At 37.6% G+C, this 22,794-nt stretch overlaps 1 protein-coding gene across 6 annotated transcripts; it reads left to right on the top strand.

The window, feature by feature from the left end:
- The first annotated feature begins 1,133 nt into the window (after nucleotides 1-1,133).
- LOC123515966 (protein dopey-1 homolog) lies at nucleotides 1,134-22,475 on the top strand. Of its 6 annotated transcripts, XM_045274915.1 has the most exons (23): nucleotides 1,372-1,517; nucleotides 2,590-2,667; nucleotides 2,932-3,079; nucleotides 3,278-3,464; nucleotides 3,672-3,837; nucleotides 4,108-4,297; nucleotides 4,589-4,764; nucleotides 4,904-5,206; nucleotides 5,797-7,636; nucleotides 8,187-8,405; nucleotides 10,751-10,884; nucleotides 11,020-13,288; nucleotides 13,562-13,789; nucleotides 13,979-14,200; nucleotides 14,521-14,647; nucleotides 14,922-15,075; nucleotides 15,364-15,575; nucleotides 15,849-16,001; nucleotides 17,390-17,585; nucleotides 17,979-17,996; nucleotides 19,637-19,804; nucleotides 20,298-20,433; nucleotides 21,625-22,475. In XM_045274915.1, the coding sequence occupies exons 2-23, from the start codon at nucleotides 2,597-2,599 to the stop codon at nucleotides 21,928-21,930; spliced, it is 7,623 nt and encodes a 2,540-aa protein (XP_045130850.1). In that variant the 5' UTR covers nucleotides 1,372-1,517; nucleotides 2,590-2,596; the 3' UTR covers nucleotides 21,931-22,475. The 6 variants fall into 6 exon arrangements, with proteins under 6 accessions (XP_045130852.1, XP_045130853.1, XP_045130850.1 ...); XM_045274917.1 differs by lacking the exons at nucleotides 1,372-1,517; nucleotides 2,590-2,667 and adding an exon at nucleotides 1,134-1,252; XM_045274918.1 differs by lacking the exon at nucleotides 2,590-2,667 and having other exon boundaries at nucleotides 1,370-1,517.
- The last annotated feature ends 319 nt before the right edge of the window (nucleotides 22,476-22,794 follow it).

The following is a 22,794-nucleotide window of genomic DNA, read 5'->3' as shown; positions in this document are numbered from 1 at the left end:
CCCTTCCTTGCTTCTGATCAACTGAAGGATTATTAATCTTTGGGGCAAGTTAGAAAAAAAATTCAACCAAAAATTATATCTGCTTCTTATCTTTATCAACAATATAAGTACATATATAACCTCTCCTTGCCACAATAACTCAGAGAGAGAGAGAGAGAGAGAGAGAGAGAGAGAGAGAGAGCCCCTTACTATAAAAAAAAAAAAAAAAAGTAAGAGTAAGAGTTGTGGGGAGCAGGAAGCCCACCAGGTAAGAGCGAGAGAGGAAAGGATGAGATGCAGCCATTGAGAGGTAAGTTTATTCCTGACTAGTTTCACCCATCACTACAGTATTTAAGGGAAACTAAAGAAACCTTGCTAACAATAAATCGTGAAATAATGAATAGTTTACCATGAAAAGTGTGGGTGGGGTCGAGGAAGCATAATACATCTTGAATCATACTATCTCCCTTAGTTGGCGGGGGTTGGGGCGGCATGTTTCCCCACACAGTCCATACCCATGAATGATAATATTAATAACCGCAGCCTCGGTAATTTTGTAAGCTCAATATTTTCGCGTTTTCTAAATGCAATATAATTTGCATCTTGGACTGGGCATGCGCAGACGACCAACTCGCCAATATTTTCGCAGCTCAAGGATTTCGCGCAACCTCGGTCATTCACGTTTTCTTTGTCCACTGCAACCAAGACTTACATATTAATTTTGTCTCTGTTTTCCTTTAAACTCCTTGCTGTTTTCACATTTGTTGTTCTTCACACATGTTTCTTAAATCTGCCCTTATTCTATTGGTGGTAAAAGGGGAAAAAATCTGGAACACCAGCCAAGTGAAGAAAATGTATGATTATGTTGAAGATTTTAGATTATAAGAACATTTTTTTTGTCCTTTGTTAGATAATTAAACATCTAGCACAACGTTAACAATGTGTACCTAGGTGCCTATGTAGAAGGATAAAAATCTTTTCTTACTCTATTATTTTACTGTCCAGTTAATGAAGTCTGTTTATCTTGGTATGCATTAAGATAAAATGTTGAATGTTATTGCATTTTCTTTTGAGTTAACGAATAAGATATATGAAGTGGTGTGTAGTGAGGAATAAATTATGTATTCTGTGATGCTTGTAAAGTTGTAATCCTTAGTGCAGTGCTACGTCACGGCCAGCTGTGGTGCAGCACACAGGTGTAAACACCAGGATGAGGCCTGTCACTCTCCGGCAGGCTCCTTGCGTTTTCTTATGCTTCTTGTAGGACTGTCAGGTATCTGCCCAGCCAAGTATTTCATTAATTGGAGTGCTGTTGGTGTGTATTATATGTAGTGTGGTAAAATGCACGTAGCTGCGTCACGGTAAGATAAAGGAGGGTGACTGCTTGACACAAGGGTGGTGGTGGTGCAGTGGTCTCGTGCTCGCTGGGCCGCGGCCACACCAGGGGAAGGGGGGGAGAGGCATATATCCTGCATTTGTACGTCTTGCATCATAGTCTGGTACCTGTGTTGTGTTTTACACTTTTCCAAACGCAACAGGTAAGTTCTTTTAAGTTTCGTTTTGTTATATTTAAGTTTTTTTTTTTTTTTTTTTTTTTTTTATAACTGTCCAGACACAAAACCAGGGTCCCTCTTCTCACTTATTTTGTACTCTGCTTGGCTTGAGTTGTATCCTTGGGATTTATTAACGCTTACTGGTTTTCATATCCTCCTCATTCCACCATTAAAGGCCACAAATCTAGTATTCTCCTCACAACTCCAACACCAAGGCTCATATCTCTCATTGGAAATCGCTCCCAACTGTAATAATTGATGCTTTGTCCCAGCTTCTTTTTTTTTTTATGTAGACCTATTTGCTGGACAACACTATTCACTCCCTAGCCACATATTCATGCATGATTTTACATATTTTCTTAGACCTGCTTTTGTGCTCTTGTTACATCTGGTTCATGATATCAATCTCTTGTACCAGTTACAAGTAAATGCACATTGTTCCTGTGATTGGCTAAATAAACAGTTATTGGGTCAATGCCTCGCTATGGTGATAGCCTTGCATTGTCCTGGCCAGGTGAGGATGTGGTGTTTAGTTAGATCTACAGCACTTTTGAAAAATTATTCACACACACACACACACACACACACCGCTTAGTGTGGCTCACAACTGAGAAGCTCAGGTTCAAGTCCCGGGCATGGTGAGGCAAATGGGTTAGTGCTTTTAACTAATTAATTTATTTATTTGAATAACTAATATTATATGAGCTGCACTTAACATTTGGTGTTGTTAAATACAATATCATTTTGGCTTCAGAAAAATTAGCTTGAACTGTCTACCTTGCTGCTTTATGTTCTTGCAGATGTGATATTATGTATATGTGATGCAGAAGCCTGAGGAGATGCGGGGATATGCAATACAGCTATATTTATGTTTATTGTGTATGTGTAGCTCAGCCCAATGCTATCATGCTATTGTATATATTCAGTGTTTGCATGTTTATGTAGTAACTAAGAGTATAGTTTTGCTTTATAATAAGGCTGCTAAGGTTGTATCGTCAATATGCAGCATGTTGGTATTGAAACACTGTAATAATGCCAATAACTTCTTGTCATTTAGGCAGTGCATGATGACCTCATCCTCACATTCAAACTTCGGAGTATCAAGGAAGTCAAAGTATAAGTTATCAGCAGAGGGGTAAGCTTGATGTACATGACGTATTAATTTATGGCTGCATTAAGGTGCATTCCTTGTCATCACAGCTTACTTTCTTCAACAATCATGGGTAGTTCTCTGATACGTAGGTTTCTATTGTTTAGTGAACTGAAAGCATAGATCTATTTTCCTGTGTTATTACAATATTATTATTTACATTTTCTACTATATTTGTTACTTCATACAAAAAATATCTGTCTAATGTTCAAATGTTTCATGAGGGATTTTTACATGGCATGGTTTTAGAATGAGTGGACTCAGCTTAGAAGAATATGACCTGCTTGGTGACTCCAAGTACCGCGCCTATGTGGCTGCGGTGGACAAAACTTTGCGCAACTTTGAGAATACCAGTGAATGGGCCGACCTTATATCCACACTGGGAAAACTCAACAAGGTAAATCAGATAGAAAATCAGGGAAGTAAATGGTGTGCATTATCTTTGTTGTTTGATGTAAATATTTGACATGGCAATGAATGTTAATGTTATATCCATTTCTACAAAGGATGTTAGATGCAGTTATGTGTTCCCACTCCATTGTCTACTGTGTCAATTTGATTTATTTTTATTTTATTTTATTTATTTTTTTCTCAGGTTCTGTTGTCTCACATGAAGTATCCTGTAGTGCCTAGACGCATCACCATCAGTAAGCGCTTGGCCCAGTGTATGCACCCTGCTTTACCATCGGGGGTACATCTGAAAGCGCTCGAAACATATGACATTATCTTCAAGTGCATGGGAACCAACAGACTCTCCCAGGAACTCTTCATATATAGTGCAGGTAGGTTGTCACCTTTTTTCCTGGTGATTATATAATATTCTTTAGCTTCCAGGAAGAGGTATCTGGACAAAGATAAATCAGGTAATCACCAGTGATGATGTGAATCTGAAAAATATGTTTGATTACCATGATGAAGGAATGATATTCAGTTTGTTGTAATTCCGGGGAAGTAGATGACATTGAACATTGCTTTTGTACTCTTTGCAGGATTATTTCCTCTCTTCAGCAGTGCTGCCATGAATGTACGATCTGCCTTGCTGACTGTTTATGAGACACACTTTGTTCCTCTTGGTCCACGTCTAAGGCCAGGACTAAATGGCTTTCTTTCTGGTATTTTGGCTGGACTGGAAGAAGGGTCAGATCACCTAGAGAGGTATGTTCTTCCTTAAAACTGCATGCTTTTGGTATAATTACTGCTGAGTTCACTTAGTAACATAGTAGGTTATGTTGTGTCTCAACCTAATATCTTTTCCAGTTGATCTCTTGTGTGATGATTGGCAGCTGCTCCAAAGAACCTGATTTCCTTGGAATTCCTCTATGATCTTCTTAGGAGCAGACATCATATAAATCAAAAGATAGCTGGAAATAACTGTTGTTCACTGACAGATAAATATGGTATCCCCATTATCTTCTAATTCCCCAGAACATCCCAGCTGCTGTCTCGTGTGGCTGAAGGCGTAGGTCAAGCAGAGTTCTTTGGCTGCCTATGGGACTGTGTGTGGGGAAACTCTGGGGTGCGTCTTCCTGGCATCACTCATATCATGTCCTGTTATAATAGAAAACTTTCAACTGAAGATCAACTTTACATCCTTGGCACAAATATTGATGTTATGGTGAGTTCCATAATTATTCATAATTTCTAAAGTTAAGTTTTCTGTTTACATCAATGAGCCTCTTGTCATGAGAGTAACTTATCTGTTAACAACTTACCTATATTTCACAGTTCATGTTCTCTCACTTTTTATTTTTATTATTTTTTTTTTTTTTCTCCTGTGTCTCCTCTAGCTTTGGTTAATTGTTTTGGCTCTTCTTTTAAGAATAGCACCTCAGTGGAACATTTATATATGAATTTTGTTGCTATTAGCCAATACTTGTCTTTTATAAGAGATGTGTGTTTTGTGAAGGTTGCAGCATTATGTCAGGCCATGGAAGACAGTAATGTCATGGTGCAGAGAGCAGCACTTGACTTGACGCTGGCTGCATTGCCCATGCACAACACACAGCTGCTGCGTCCAGACTTAGTCAGAATTGTGACCTCTGCTATCTTAGTCCTGCTAAGGAGGGACATGTCACTCAACAGGTGAGTGCTACTGTGATCATAGGTACCATTAAGAGAAAAATTCTCTCTCTCTCTCTCTCTCTCTCTCTCTCTCTCTCTCTCTCTCTCTCTCTCTCTCTCTCTCTCTCTCTCATGTTAATATTTGCTTGTTATTCTACAGACGTTTGTATGCGTGGCTGCTGGGTTCTGAGATAAACCTCACCCTCCTTTCCTCTGAACACCCAATCATGAAGCGCCTCAACAGTGCTGTCAGTGACTCATCTGTTGATGATGGAGTGGAAGTAAATGCTTATTTTGAAAGTTTTTCAAGACCACTTTTAGTTGAGGGTATTGTTGCCTGCTTGAGGACTAGTCAAGGAAAAAATCCCCCTGACCTGAGGCCGTACAGACTCATTGTTTCACTGTTGGACAAACCAGAAATTGGTCCATACATCTTGGACAACATATTTTTGGATCTTCTCAGGTAAGAAAGAAGTGGAAATGATTTACCTCTACTTTCAATTAAAGTAGATGTTTATTTATTAGAAATATGTGGTTTTATGAACAGGTAAACAAAAATTGTTTCATTGTTGGTAGAAAGAATGAGGTTTTATGTATGAATTTCCTAGAATACTATCGAAAATTAAAGATATTGACCATTTCTAATAGATTTATATCTATTGAGTCATATTATTATATATTTTTTCATATTTATTGTTATATATATATATATATATATATATATATATATATATATATATATATATATATATATATATATATATATATTTTTTTTTTTTTTTTTTTTTATGGATATCTTCTTGGTGGCATTCTAGAAAGACAGCCATAGCTGTCCAACCTTGAGTAAAGCAAAATTTCTAAAGTACTAGGGGTTGAGCACCAGTACAGCTGTTCTTACCATGAGGTCTGATTTTACTTATTGTACTCTGAACAGCCGTAAAATCATGATACATAAATTGGTTAAATCATCTTTTATAACATGTATGTTCCACATATACATATTTGGTAACTATTGTGATGGGCTTTACATAATGCTAATATTCTTATTTTCAGATGTTTGTATCACACTTGCCAAGTCCTAAAGAAAACAAGTGAGCCAGTATCTGAACCCAATAGCAGGAGACAGAGTGTGACAGAAAAACAAAGTCCTTCATTGCCTCAGTCACCAGATGGCACCAGCAAGCCTCCAGGTGATGGCAATAGAGGCTATCATGAAATAACAAAAACGGCAACCCTTGTGTTCAATGCCTTGCAACCATCATATCCTTGGATGCACCTAACTGATCTTCTAAGGCAAACTTGTTTACTAAGGAAAGCCTCTAGCAATATCATAAAAGATAGAGAGAACCTTGTGGTATTAGTTGAAAATGTTGGTGACCCAGAGACAAGCGTGTGTGAAGTATGCACTCTTCTGCAGCACCTGCTTAGTTCACTTCCGCTGGATACACAGCAGCAGACCCAGGCGTCACGACTGCCAGAGGTACTCTCCACAGTAACTACCCTCCTAACTGACCATCTCATGGCTCTGGATGCTCAGGAACTATTGGCAGGACTCACTCTCTGCCAAGCCATTGTACACAAGTTAATCCCTTCTGTTACTTTACCCCCATCAAATTCTTTTTCACGACCAGACTCAAGAACAAGTATTGCAACATTTGCTTCCCTGCAACTGAAGGCCTTGTCTCAAGTAAGCCCTGTGATGCGGCCAGTGTCAGTACCAGAAACTGCAGCCAGAGAGAGTCCGCCTACAGAGTGTGGAATAGTTCAGATTGGCATTGAAGCTAGTGAGGATGATACTAATCCAAATGAACAAAGCTCATCTAGTTCACTGGTTGATGGAAGCTGTAATATAAGTGAAATTTTGGAAGTGGAAGCTGAAACATCATTCATCTCTAGTCCAAGTAATGTTGATGATTGCCAAACAAAGCTAATAGAGGCAAAAAGCAATTCTGAAAACAATGAGCAGTTGGTTGAAAGTGAAACCTGTAACGAAAAAACAGATGACATATTTGAATGTAGTGAAATACAAAGCTTAAATGATAAAGGTGACAGTGGTTCAGACATGGAGGTGGAAATGTCTATGGCCACAAAGAGAGAAACTGAAAGCATCACTGAAGCATCTCTTCCACCACAACTATTTAATCATGAAGGTAGTGAAGATGAATTTGAAAGTGCACCTCAGAGCCCAAATCAATGCAAGTTTTCCCCAATACACAGTTATGTGAAGGATTTTGAGCGATTTTTTCTGGAATTCATTCAGAAAAGGCTAATCTCAAGTGACTCATCTCTCACTGATTTTCAAAATGCCCTATACAGAGGTGAAGTTTTAGGTGCAGACAGCCTGTTAGAACTCAAATCCTTGCTGAACGAATGTTTAATGTGCTGTGAAACTAGTGAGAAAACCAAAGTGTGTCAGAAAGCTGAGAAAAAGTTATATCTCTCGTCACCTGGGAGTTCCCCTTCATTTACTCATAGACAGCATCGAAAGAAAAATAGCAAGAATGATGATCTCCAGTCTGTCATTCACTTCAGTCCTGAGTCAAGTGAACAGCTGGAAGTATTTCAGGTGTCATGCAGTCTCCTAGTGGATCTTTCCTCTCTGCCCACCACACTTGATGTTGCCCCTATCCGTCCAAGCATAAGCATTCCACAGTGGCTCTTTAGCTTGTTGGCATGTGTCATATGTGGCCAACAGGTGTCTCCACAATTCTCCTTGGCATCAATATCAACCCTTTTGGAGTTGGTGATGCTGGCACAGTCTGAACTCTCTGTGTGGAGAAGAGTATTCATGCAGGACATAGGAACAGAGGCAGGGGTTGTCACTGTCAACATAACACCCCTTCTACTTCCAACACATACTCATATTCTTCTCCATCATACATCAGTGCATCAGGTATGCATCTACTACCTTATTTTATGTCACATAAACAGTGTTATTTGTGATTTATGTATTAAACTTATTTTTCAAAAGATATTGTTAAGAAGATAGATCATATATAAAAATTAATCATGAGTTTCATATTGTGTATGAAAATGGGAACTGAAGATAAATGTGAGGAAATAGTGTTTGTGTTCAAGGAGGAAAAGATTAAAAATAATTGACATTATAAATCCACATACCAACTAAGTGTTAGAAGTAGTGTATGACTTGGGTAAATGGAGAAGTAGGGAGAGTGATGGATTAATTAATCTGTGTCTGTTTGGAAGAATGGAAGCAGAAGCACACATATAAGATTTATTATGTATAGTGTAAGGAAATACAATGCTCATGTTTGTTGATCAGAAAAGGCAATCTTAGTCATACTAGCATTGATTTGTTGGAATGCCTTCGCTGTTGTATCAATTAGTCAAGGAGAAACAGAATTGCATTTTACTGGGTAACATTGTTTTCATAAATTAAACCATATTTATTATAGATGTTTCTTCTCTCTCTTTTTTTATAGCATGTTGCAAGCCAGCTATGGACTTACCTGGAGCCAAGTCTGAGTCAGTTCCATGTAACCAGCACAGAACTTCTGCTGCAGCTTCACAGTCTGACCTTACCTTCAGTCTGCAGTGCAACCCTTACCTCAGCACCGCCAAAGTCACCTATATCTGTTGTTGAACGACAAATGCTGTTGGCTTTAACTCGCCAGCTGCCAACCTTCTCCATGAAAGATGAAGTGTGTTTCCTTTCATGTTATCTTCTCTATTTATATTCTGATTTGTTTTGATGTTATCTCCTGTTTTAAAAGCCCTTTTAAATTCCCAGAACTTACACTTCTATCCCATCAATCACTTCAGTGGTGTCAGTTATTGCAGTGCCTACATCCATCTCAGAATCTTAGTCTTTTGTAGAGTGATCCACTATTCTTGCTACATTTTTCTCATGCAGCATCCTAGCCCTCTTCTATTAAGTCTCTTAAACTAGAAACTGTATCCATTATCCACTCTTCTGCTTCTATCCACTTCTTAAATTACTTTTATTGTCTTGAAATTTCCATGATGATTTCTCTCTTCCCATAAGAATTTATCTTTATTCAGCAAACTTTTCTCTTCATTTGATATCAAGAGCTCACACTAGGTAAAACAATTATCACCCTAAGCACTTTTTTTTTTTTTTCCATGGAGAAAGCTATGGTTCCATGGGCATCACCACATCATACACATAAAACTTTTGCAGACCCACTGAAGAATCTTGGTGATATTGCCTTCACTGAGCAAACCAAACCAGCAGTCTTACAAGAACATGGTGATCATCATCATGCTCATAGCACTGCAGTACACCGTGCTATAAAACAAAAAGTGACACCTTTGATGTGAAGCTTTTTCACAAGACAATGAGTGAGTCTATATTCCAACAACTATGTAAGTGATCACTTGTGTGGCACAGTGCACTTATTCAAGATTATAAACAACTTTATAAGGCCAATCTTAACATCAGTCTCAAGCATCAAGCTGTCAAGAGCAAATGACACAGAGATTGGTGCTGGTACAGACTTCTCTTGAGGAAGACTGCCTGGAAGCCATTTGCACAGAAACCATTTTTTGCACCATTCACTCTGCACTCCTCCACTTGCGAAAAGAAAAATTATTGTCTATGTGAATTATAAAAGTGTAATAAATGCATTATGGTGTTTACAAAGCATCAAGATTGCACATGATGAAAGCTCAGAATTGGTGCAAAAGGTGTTGATATTTGGTGGATGCCTGTACCACCTTTCCTTTAATTCCTTTAGGTCTTTATGTTCTATAAGAGAGAGTTCTTTATATACATGATATTATTTATACATATTCTAGCTCTCATCATTGTTCCTTTCAGTTCCTTCCTTCCTTCCTTTTCTTTGTCTTTTATCCAAAAGCAATTCTTGCATTTTTCTAAACAGTATTCTTTCTATTGCATCTATGTTCTCATAAAACATCTATTGCTTTATCTTTTTTATTACATCACATCAGATGCCACCACATACATTTGTACAGAATATAATTATATGTATATATCACATCTTTCTTATTCTTGTTCACCAATTTTTGATAGTCTCAACTTGTAACCAAATTACTCCAGGTCTCTTAGATTTGACCACCTCTTCCTTGATAAGTATGCCAAACTTTTCATAAATCTTCACAGTGGACCCCACATAAGTCAGAGCAATTGGGAGAAGGCCAATCCAAATTATCTGAAAATCTGAGTTACCAGAGAGATTTTTTTTTTCTTTTCTTTTCAAATTTTGCAAGCCTGTTACCACTAACATTGGAAATGGTCTATGCAATGCATTATGTAAATAGAGACTAACACACACACACACACACACACGCCCGGTAGCTCAGTGGTTAGAGCGCTGGCTTCACAAGCCAGAGGACCGGGGTTCGATTCCCCGACCGGGTGGAGATATTTGGGTGTGTCTCCTTTCACGTGTAGCCCCTGTTCACCTAGCAGTGAGTAGGTACAGGATGTAAATCGAGGAGTTGTGACCTTGTTGTCCCGGTGTGTGGTGTGTGCCTGGTCTCAGGCCTATCCGAAGATCGGAAATAATGAGCTCTGAGCTCGTTCCGTAGGGTAACGTCTGGCTGTCTCGTCAGAGACTGCAGCAGTTCAAACAGTGAAACACACAGTGCCATAGCACATGTGCCTGTTTTGTGTCTGTAACAGCTCGGACAATTCCTCGAGCGACTTGATGGACAGTGTAAGAGCTATCTGGGATATTTTAGAGTATATAAGCCAAATGGCTTAAAATCAATCAAAGTGCAAAGAAATACCTACCAGTGCACACAGAATAGAACCTAAAAAAAAAAAAAAAAAAGATCCTGAAAGTGTCCGACTTATCCAATATCTGGCTTATTCAGGTTCAACATAAGTGGGGTTTACTGTACTACACTGTATTACCTGACATTTATTATAATTACTTTGTTGGAATATGGCTGATAATTTATATTTGTTCCTTGGATGCTAATTAGGCATCTTAATTACAAATATGATTCCCTTTATCTGCAGTGAATTCATTTTAAATATTTATTCCTTTTGTTGTAGAGTGGAGTTCTTTGGAGTCATGGGGGAGTAAGGGTGGAATGTGACAGTGCAGCCATGCAGCAGTGGATGACCTTCTGGCAGGTGTCTCGTACTGTTTCATTAGGAGCTTCTGGAAAGAAGCCAGGATTTGACAGGTAATTGAAAGAACTTGTTCCATCACAACTGTTCACATAGAATGACTATTTTAAGTAAAATTGCCTATCACATCATACCACATATATGCTAAGAATAAGTCAGTAGGAATGAATAAACTTAATCTTGTTTCACAGGTGTCTCTTCTTGATGGTAGAACGCTTGCAAGGCAGCAGTGGCTCAGAGAGAAGCTTGGCTCATGCATGGCTCACTTCTTCTCTTCAACGTAATGACATGGCTCGCCTCATTGATCCCATCCTTGTCTTACTGCTCCATCCTCACACACGCAGAGTCAGTGTGCAACATGTAAACATTGAGAAGCTGCCTGCTTCTCAGCAGGGTCAGGGAAATAAATGTATAATTGAGGAATCACAGATCTATGCCATAAGTTCAGAAGGTGGAGAAGTTGTGTATCACGTCAGCAAGGAGGGCAGACAGTCTCACTTAAAAGGTAGACAAGCAATAGCATCAAGCAAACACATACTGGCCCTTACATCTTTATCAGGAGATAGTAAGAAAATTATTACACATAATGCCAACTTCACTGAATTTGAAATGCCCTCAAGCTGTACTCAGCCCCGACAGTCTCCAATATCTGTCATGGTGAACCCCTTCACCCAGCATCCTTGGATAGATATGGAAGATATTGCCAAGATGAATAAGCCCTCAAACATTTCTAATGCAGTAAGGATACATAATGGCAACTACCAAAAATCACCCACAATATCATCAGAAGATGTCAAGAAAAATCCTCTTACTGGTTTAGAAGAGGAAGAAGACGGTGAAGAAGCTGGAGAATGGTCACCGAATCAGATGGTTCAAGGCATTCTTGAAGATATTATTGATTCTGTTGTTTCAAACCACTTCAAGTACCCTGAGAGTGATGGCTCTAGTGAGCATGATACAATATCTCAATCAGTTGTGAGTGATACTACAACCTCTGAACAAAGTAGACATCCTTTCCATTCTCACATGCTCTTGTACATGCAGATTGTTGACAGTGGGCAGTGTCTAAATGGACTGTCACTCTTGAGGAATGTCATTGAAGCACAGCCAAAACTATCTCTCTTGACTCTTGCTTCAACCAGCATTAGCTCCTTACAGTCAGCATCGCCCCTAATTATCTTATTAGCAAGGCATCGTCGATCAGTCTTTGGTGACGGGTTTGATGGGGGGAATGCTAATGACATGGTAAGTCAATTCCGATCTACAATGTACCTGCAAGTTGTTATCACCGTGTGCCTTTATTACCTTCGTTCATACTATCCCTGCCTTCCACACCTTAGGTTAAGAGAAGAGCACTTACGAGACAACCAAGAAGTGCAGGTGGCCTCATCTGAGGTTCTCAGTCTTGTTTTCTCTCACCTGTCTTCCCTGGTTACTGATTCTCCTCGAGGATTCATACCATACATCACTGATCTGTTGAGCAAGTGCAAAGTACAGAAATGTGTTTTACATTGTTTATTGTCTACTGTACATGCTATGAATGGAAACAGTGGTCCAGCTTCTCAAGAGACACGGACTTTTACTGAGGAAGTATTGGATTACAATTCTGGGCTGACTAGCCAGTCTGGCAATATAACTAAACTAGAAACATATCTTGCTAGAGTAATTGACTTGACCCTAGCCTTGATTCGCCTGGAGGACATTTTGGCCACTGATCGAGCTGAGAGTGGTGTTGTGAAGGATCCACCCAGCATAAGTATGAAGTACTCTGGTATAAATTCAGCAAAGTATCAGCCAGGACAGCCCATTCCAGCTCAGCCTATGTTCATGGAGGTAATAAGTGTAGCACTGAACCACCACCACATGCGCCACCTTCATGGATTGTGGCTACATCTGTTCACAGCATCTTTACCTCACATGGGCCCCTCCTTGCCAAACAACAGTCTGCGTGTTACCTATCTGATTTGTGAATTGCTGGAGCATATGGCAGGATATTATAACCCTGGAGCACAAGCACCCCAAACACCTCCAGACTACACCCTCACCCTGCTGCAGTACCTTACAAACACTGTTCATTTCTGTCTCCTGGATCCAGCACAATCTCCAGCATTTGGTTCCTCTTCTTATGCACCATCAACAACCATTCCAACTGGCCAGACTGCTGGTCAGATATTGTATAATCTTCTTCATGTGTTTTCTCCAGTTGGGGAGATTGTTGATGCCCCAATTGACAATAGTAATCTGGATCCACAAGCTTGTGCTCGCCATACTCTTCTGTGTCACCTTCCTCGTATAATATCATCACTACTGTCATTGTGGGTAGCAACAGGGAACAGCCTAGAGGCCCCTTTCATTATGGGAAGCAAGAAAGGTGTTAGACAACAAATAGTGGAGTTACTCTCACCCATTTGCCACCACCAGACCCCTCACCTACTGGCAGCTGTTAGTGTTGTGTGGCAGGTAAGAACTTGTACTCATTATTTATGATTCAAAATTGAAATATTTTTCCCATTTTTCTACCATAGTAATCTGAAACAATGTTGAAATGTTCAAATATTTAGGTAGCAAATGGAACTTGCTATTGATATAGGAGATAACTATTCCTTTTGGTGATTAGAGACTTCTATAGAAAACTGACAAGAGCAAGTAGAAAATAGTCATACATTACCTTTTCCTAGTCTTTTAATTTTCGTTCATATTCTCATAGGCTGAAATAATCTAAATATTCAACAGAGCATTGGTGTTGTTGCATCAGAGACTGTAAACACAAAAACCAACTCCTCCCATAATGGAATTCACACAAAACAAAGTGGAGTTGGAGGACTTTTGTGGAATGGCTGTGTCCAACAACAGGCCTTGGTGGAGATGATGTCTTTGCTGCGGGTGTTGCCCCTGCACACACTGGTGGCCACTGTGAGACAGGTGGTCAAGCAGCCTCCAATTGTAGAAGGCTGCCAGCAGGTGAAATACTTACATATGGATTGTGTTGACTAGTTGTGAAATATTTTCAGTACTATTTCAAAAATAAAACAAAATAATATGAATACATACACTTTACTGTTTCTAATGTATTAATACTTAACATATCTACAATATTGTTCAAAATATTGTGGCATCTTTTTAACATGTTTTATTTTTTCTCATTCACAGACGCTGCCTTTGGAAGTGAGTGTGTTGCAAGTGTTTTATGTTTATGCACAGCAGTGTCCTGGATCTCAACTTGGGGAATGTTGGTTTCCCTTGTTGTCCATGGTGAAGGAAGGAACCCTGACCCTCTCTCCACCTGCACAACTTGTTCTTCTTGCCATTCTCAATGAGTTTGTCCAGCGAGCTCCACCACTGCAAGAAAAAAAGGATGTTAAAGAATTACAGGTCAGAATTTGATCATCGCTTTTGGATTTCTGAATTAGCATGCTTTTAAAAGTATGATTATCATAGCCATCAGCCAAGATGCCAGTGCCAGTGCAACAAATCTTAAGCATTTACATTGTGCATATGTATATGTAATTATATAGGAGTTTTAGAAAATGTAATCCAGAATTCTATTCTTGTTCAAAATATTATTAACTGTTTAAAGAACAAAACCAAAAATAGAAAATGTATTGATAGAAAAAATATTGTTACCTTTATTATTGTATTGTAGTATTGTGTGTCCAAAGGCCTATTAAATTTTGTATTCCCTTGTGACATAGGAAGTGTCAAGCAAATTGCTGGAATCCTGCAGTAACATTGCTGGTTCAGGTCTGGAGCCAACCACCTGGCTACGCCGCAACCTCACTGTGAAGGCAGAGCATCCAGAGAAGAAGGAGGGTGTCAATGGTACATTTCTCTGTTTCTTGACATTATTGTTATGTAGTACTATTACAATAAGGAAATTCTTGAATGGTATTTAATTTTAACACTTACCTTTAACCTGAAATAATTTTATGTAATATGTTTCAAAATTATTTTTCTTTTTTATGATGTAGAGAACTACTTAAAATACATATTTTTCTACTTTAGACATACCATTTACTTTGATCATGATGAGAATTTCTTAATTTTGGATGGTAATGTATAACCCATAAAGATAACATCTATTTTCACTGATTAGATGCACCAGTATACAGTGTAGCAGCCTTGAGTGTTCTGGCTGAGTTACTGGCACCTCTCCTGGATGTGCTGTATGTGAGTGAGGAGAAGGACAAGGTTGTGCCGCTGCTTACCAACATCATGGCCCATGTGGTGCCTTACCTTCGCAATCACACGTGAGTTGTTGTGACACTCTGAACTCTACAAATAGATTGCTAAATCCACATATACACACAAAATGCTTGAAATGGAAAGTTCAACAGATCTATTAATAAGCTTAAGATACCTCTAACTTTTTAATTAATACTTGAATCTGATTTTAAATTTTGAAATTCATTATTGTGTGACATTTTTATTTCCACAAACTCATGAATTTTTTATCAACATTTTATTGTTTTTTTATTTTTTATTTTATTTTATTTATTTATTTTTATTTATTTATTTATTTTTTTTTTTTTTGTCAGGCGCAGCAATATGCCAGCCTTTGCAGCATGCTCACAGTTGCTGTCATCCCTTGCCGGGTACCAGTACACGGTGCGGGCTTGGCGCAGGGATGTGCTGGACCTGCTGCTGGACACCCACACCTTCATGATGCTCCCTCCAATCCTCACATACTGGCGCACCATAGTGGACTACCTCTGCACTCATGACAAGACTGTATTTAAAGAATTGTTAAGTAAGTCCTATGATTTGTCTTTGATTTACAGTGGGCTTTTTAAAGGGCATAAAGTACCCACTAGTGTATTTGGAATAGGACATATGGAAAAAAATACAATATCTAGCTTATTAGGGTCTGGCTTAAGCGGGTTTTACTGCACTTTAGTTTTTTATTTTTTTTATTTATTTATTTATTTATTTTTTATTATTATATTTTTTTCCTTCACTTTCTTTTTTTTTTTTTTTTTTTTTTCCTTCATTATTATATATATATTTTTTTTTTCCTTCACAGGTAGAGTCTCTTTGTCTCAGGGCGGTTCTCTTAGCCTTTTCTCCAGCAAAGAGTCAGAATATGAAACAAGAGCTGGGCTCTTGAAGAGACTGGCCTTCACCATATTTTGCTCGGAGACAGATCAATACATGCGCCATATTCCAGATATTCAGGGTGAGGTATCTTCTATAATTTTCAGTTCTCATAAATTGATTCATATTCTTTACTACTCATTGCTGTCATTTTTCATGATTTCATTAGCATATGTTGCTTATGGTATACATGTACCTCACTCATTGAAGAGGATAGTTATATGTGTCAGTCATAATCACCAGATGGCATAAATGGTCTCACAGAGATGGAAGCTGCTTCATGGCAGCTGTCAGCTTGCATATGTAAGTAGTGAAAAGAACAAAGATACTACAGTCGTACCTTGAGATATAAGTTTAATTTGTTCTGTGACGGAGCTCCTATCTCAAAAAGCTCGTATTTCAAAACAAGTTTTCCCATTGAAATGCATTGAAATGCCATTCATCCGTTCCAGCCTCTCCAAAAAGAGCACTCTTTTCTTTTTCTTTTTTCTTTTTCTTTTTTTTCACGTGTTTTCAGGTAAGAAAAAGGTATATATGAATAATTATTATTGCACAAAAACATAATAAAACAACAAAATATAATATAAATAGATAAACTACTCTTATAAAGTATATTTATCTCAGAGGGTGCATTCCACAGGACATTATTGCATTCTCAACCCTCACTTGGGACTGTCGATCAGCTGGAGTGTACAAATGTAGCCACCCACAGATGACTGGGTGCTTCAATAATCACAGAAGAGCTCATTGACGATCCTGTAAACATTATTCATAGAATAAATGAAGTTTTAAGTAGGTGAGAGAGAGCGAGAGAGAGAGAGAGAGAGGCACCAAAGAGGTTTGTTTGCATTGTTCTACCCCCTCCGTGATAAGCATCAGTGGAGGAGATAGGCAGAGATAGGAGAAATTTGTTTTGCCTGTGCAATTACATACACATGCATACTTTATCAATGCATGAAAATATATGAAATAACAGCAAAAGTTTATTTAGTGTTCTTACTTTGGAGACACATGTTTTCGGCTAATGGTGGTAAATGGTGGAGGAGAAGGAGGAAGGGAGGAAAGGATGCAGGCACCTTTCACACGTAAACATTAAACATAAATTAAAACTGCACTTCCTTTAGACAAAAAAAAAATAGGTCAGTAAATAGTGTGAAAATTATGAAAGAACAATCACAGTGCATGAAATCCATGGAAAACATGTAGATACTAGCTCAGCTGAGGCTTGACCAATGCGCTGAGCCGCTGACTACAGTGGCAACATCCCCAAGCATGACTCGTATCTCAAAATAAAAAAAATTATCAAATCGTAGCTCGTATCCCAAAAAAACTCATATCTCAGGCAGCTCGTATCTCAAGGTACCACTGTACTAGATTTTTGTTGCATTATGCAAGTTTATACAAGTATGAAAACTTAACAATAGCTAAGCTATAAAGTATCTTATAATACAAACATGTACGGGTTTTCAGAACGTTTGGCTGAAGTGACCAGGTTAGGACAGGTGGTTCCTCTGCTAGTGTCTCAAGTGTTGCTATGCTTCCGTGTATTATTACTGCGTCTTTCACCTCGAGGAGTCACATCACTGTGGCCTGTCATCATTACTGAGTTGGTACAAGTTTTCCTCATGATGGAACAAGAGCTGGCTACTGACACAGAGCAGTTCAGGTGAGCTAAACTTTTCTTGTGTTTTTAGTAGACATGTTGGCAATAGCTATGTAGGTAGCAGTGCACACACACACACACACACACACACACACACACACACACACACACACACACACACACACACACACACACACACACACACACACACACACACACATGTAAATTTTACATGTTCAGTGTTCATCCATCAAAGTGTAGGTTTTCCATGTTAAGGGAAATTTACATTTTCTAAGTGTTGAAATTTAATTTAGTTTGGTGTTAGTTTTGACATATATGTATTCACAGAAGCCTTTTGTTACAAGTATTAGATCTTTAAGAACACAATTAACACCTGTGTATAATAGATTTTGTCTCTTCCCAATTTGCACATGTTGCTGATGCGGTGGTGGTGAGCAGCAAAAAAGGGGGAAGGTAATGGATGGTATTAGTAGGAATTTCTATTGTACTGTTGCATTATGGGAGTATTTTGACAACTTATGTTACTGAACCATGCAAACCTAGTCATTTAATAAGGAAATTTATCCTTTTTCTTCAGCTTTTTTTCTTCAGTTTGGATGATATTTAAAATACAAGTGGTAACAGGTGATGTTCAAAATACTCCTGAAGTATTTGCCTGCTAATCCAAGCCTTTAGCCTGCACCTGTACCTTCACATGCTGGACCAGACAGATGCTCTATGGTTAATTGTGTTATTTTTTTCTGCTTATTTAGTTTATTAGCTTATTTAGATCATTAATTATCTTCTTATTTTTAAAATGCTCATGCTTTTGTTGGTATTTCCATTTGGTAACACCTATTATATGTTTTTAAACATAAAGAATTGATTATTTGCAGTGCACTAACTGAAATATTGCCTTCTGCAGATGCTCATGAACAAAACATGAAATTTGCTTTTCTCCAAATGCTAACTATTATGTCCCTCTCAATACCACAATATTGGTTGTAATGTCCAGTAACACATTCACCATCTTTCTTTGTACTATTTTGATAGATGAAGAGGATATATGAAATATATTTGTTGTTAAATAAATATGAATATTATATTGATAGTATAAAAGTTTTCACCACAAATATGAGGGAGAGTATGCCATATTTATGGGTCTATATATAGCAGATTGCTACATACATTCTAATCAGTTTATGTACCATGTGAATGCATTTGTTGTGTATCATGGCATTAAAAGTAGGCATTATATGAAAGCAGTGCTGAGGGGACCCATACATATTATGCCATTGTTAAGCTTCTATCAGCACTCACAACACTAGAATAAACTAGGACATATGGTTCGAGTTATTGACATAGATTGGAACTCTGTTTACATATTATTATGTGTAACACTGGCTCCAGTAAAACTATACCAGTATAGTTTTTATATTTGTTGTGAGGTAAGTTTAGTGTATTTTACTGAAGTCTATATGTGAAGGATTATTTCTTTTTTCTTCCCTTGTTCTGCCCTGTCTGTTGTATGAGTAGTGAGAGCAAAATAGTATATTAGACTATTTTGGAAGGACTTAAATGACTGTTACTATTTGTTATCCCTTGTATTTCTTTGTATGCTGGAGACTTATATGGTATGTATGCATGTAGTATGTCAGAATTAGGAAAATAATTGTAACCTTTTGGAGGGTATGCATTTGATGTCTGAACTGATCAATGGCAACTTATTCTAATCCAACTATTCTGGATAAACTCTCTCAAAACTGGAATAGTCCCAGTAAATCATGGTGGCATGAACAAACTAGGGGCTAAAATTAGCATGCACTTACATACTCTATCTTTCATGTATGCACATATGCTCATCTATATATATATATATATATATATATATATATATATATATATATATATATATATATATATATATATATATATATATATATATATAGTGTTACTGATTATATTTATGAAAGATAGACTGCCTTAGTTTGCCAAATAATCTGTTTCAATTTTATTGCAAGAATATCAGAACTTGTAAAAGGCTTTGTATCATCTCAAATTTCAACTCTTACATCTCTTGCACTCAGTTACCCTAAAAAGATTTGTTTTTACAGCTCCCACTTAAAGCGACTGTCTACCTTGGATTCATCATGGGTGTTTAGTACACAGAATGGTTTGAATGCCCACAACAACCCATCATGGCTGACCCTCTACCTGTCAGCTTGTAAACTCCTAGATTTAATGTTGGCTCTTCCTGCTCAACATCTACCACAATTTCAAATGTATGTATTCCCCCCTTTTTTTTTTTTTTCCAGGCAAAGAAGTTACCAGTTAAATAGTATGATACCAGTTGAATAGAATAATGATAAGTCATACATGTCTAGAATAATTCAAAGAGATGAGATGCCCTCTACTACAGGTCAAAAATAGTATATGCTGAACTTATCCAACTGTGTGCATATGATCGTTAACATTAATTCTATGTCTTGAATTTGTTTATAATTGTGTTATTAATGTGTACAATTGAGTGTTAAATTCACCATTCTTTGTTTCTTAATGCACACTTTAAATTTGGAAATACTGATGGACATTTATGAGCAATTTCTTATATATATATATATATATATATATATATATATATATATATATATATATATATATATATATATATATGTGTGTGTGTGTGTGTGTGTATATATATATATATATATATATATATATATATATATATATATATATATATATATATATATATATATATATATATATATATAGGTATCGGTGGGCATTTGTGGGCCCCATCCCAGCCTCAAGTGCTGAAGAAAACATGGAGGGTGCTGGAACTATCCTCCTCAAGAGTTGTGACTTTGTGCCTCACATTGCCAGGATTGCCAAACTCATGGCCAGTAAGGTATGAAATGGATCAGCTTTTACATGAAGCAGAGAGAAAAGGAAGAATTACCTAAGTACAAGCAACCCCCACTTAACGAACAAGTTACATTCCTAAAAAAACATTTGTTGCGTGAATTTTTGTAAAGCAAACCAATTATAACAAGTTTGATCCCTGACTTGAACTTCCATTGAGAGTAAACAAAGCGAGAGTGCATCATAGTACAGTAAAAGGTTTAATGAAATTAAAAATAATGAAGTTAAACATTGAAACAGTTTAATTCAAGACTAAGTCATTATAATGTACACTAATGTATGTATGTAAGTAACTTTATAATGTTGATGATCTTAAATTTATGAAGGGAGGGAGAATGGAACAGGAAAGACGCTAACCGGCAACCTGTAGAATGTAAACAAAAGGCACATCATTGTGCCACATACAAAACTTATGTACCACATTTCCACAAGGCTTTCCATTTTATCCATTGCAGAGTCACGAGTTCGGGTGGTTCTTTTAGCTTGCAAGGAAGATATGGTCTCACCAGTCTTCTTAAAAGAGTCTGTTGACTTGAAAATAGTAGAGACAGTAGATGGAGTCAAGCCATGGTGGCGAGCAATGCTGTTAGCTTTCTCGCCTCTCTTGTGTCTTTGAATAGTATCCAGCTTCACTTTGAGAGTAAGAGACTTCCTGGTCTTCTTAGCAACACTAGGCAACATTGCAGGGCTGGTTGCAGGGCATTTTGGTGGCATGTTGAGCGAGGGAAGATGAGCTGCTGTTGGATGCTGTTATTGTTTTGAACTAAAAGCGGGGAAGGGTAGGGGAGTGTGTGGTGCGCGTTTTGTCCATGAAAGGCGCTGGTGTATTCAATAGCCTGTCAGCTTGCATGATACGGCAGGGTTTTCAAACTTCAAAAAAATTACCTGGATAAAATTTTATTAAAGTGAGTTTGGTGTTCGTTATATGAGCAGATGGTAGTAAATGGAAACGTTCATTGCAGCGAAATTTTGTTGTGTGAATGTTCGTTAATCGGCGGTTGCCTGTATTTTCCTAGCTTTCAAGAAATATCTCTATACATGTATATTTTTAAGGTTATTTTGAAGAGACATATATTTGTACAGTAAATTAATATTAATGGCTAATATCAAAGGAAAGTAATGAGTCAGCAAGCTATACAGAATAAATTCATTATATGAAATTACCTTTGGTTTTCAGAAAGGACCCAAAAACACTAGAACCTTAGAATATCAGCCTGGTCACCTGATGTTAACAGTGACAAGCATCTCAACACTTACGGACCTTCAACCATTCTTCAACACCCTTGTGTCTCCTTGCTTTGTCCCTGCTGGAGCCAGTGCTAATCAGCCCTTCACCGGTACCTATTCTTCTGCAGCAGCACCACCAGGTACTGGAAAGACATCATCTTCAGGATCATTGTCTTGCTCCTCCACCTCATCTTTTTCTCTAGCTCATATAGAAGCTGTAATTGAAAGGGATTTTTTGGAACCACTTCCCTCTTAGCAATATATGTATGGAAGTGTGCATGTGTGTGTGTGTGTGTGTGTGTGTGTGTGTGTGTATATGTATGTGTGTGTGTGTGTGTGTATGGTTGTCTTTTAACTGGGGTCTGAATTGGTAGTCAGATGATTTGACCACTTCCAAGTTTGACTGTGATTGTTTCAGCGTATAAGGTAACACAGTACAAGAAGACTGGACAATACTGTGCATATGTACATATCCATATAAGGTGGTAGGTGAGTGTAGGAATTAGATCTGAAGCAGTGGAGTGTGTGTGGGAGTATTTGTAAATTAGCAGCTTAACATCAAGTAACTCTTGCTGTCAAAAACATCTTAAGTGTCATCATAGTATTTATATTTTTTGTTGATATCAAATGTGTATATGAAAATGTTATTTGTTGATTTTTTAGTGTTATCAGTTAACATTTAAATGTATAAAAAAAACTTTAAAGCATTACAGGACATGAAAAACTATGTGAATTGATAGTTTACATTGCATAATGAGTGGTAATTTGTAGTCAGTTGATCAATAAATATATTTTTTCCAACATTTTTCCTGAGTTACTAGTCAGTTACCTTAGTTGTTAGTCAGGACTACTTTTTATTCAGACAATAAGGGACCCAGGGAACCAGGATGAATTTTCTTAACGAGTGTGTACAGTGGTGACCATTAAAATCATTGTCGCAGGTTACCCTGTTTGAAATTCAAACTTTCTCACCTGTCTTCATTATGGCGTAGCATCAGTTGTCTGGTCATACATATGGCAGCTGAGGATAGTATTTTGGTGTTAGGGCACAGCATTCATATTTCATAATTTTCATAATGTTCTGAAGTAATTGATTGTGTAGTCTCTGTAGACCAGCTAT

The sequence above is a fragment of the Portunus trituberculatus genome, chromosome 40 (assembly GCF_017591435.1).
Source record: "Portunus trituberculatus isolate SZX2019 chromosome 40, ASM1759143v1, whole genome shotgun sequence".
NCBI classification, from domain to species: Eukaryota; Metazoa; Arthropoda; class Malacostraca; order Decapoda; family Portunidae; genus Portunus; species Portunus trituberculatus.
Note: the sequence above shows the minus strand (reverse complement) of the source record. Positions and strands in the feature narration are given on the sequence as shown.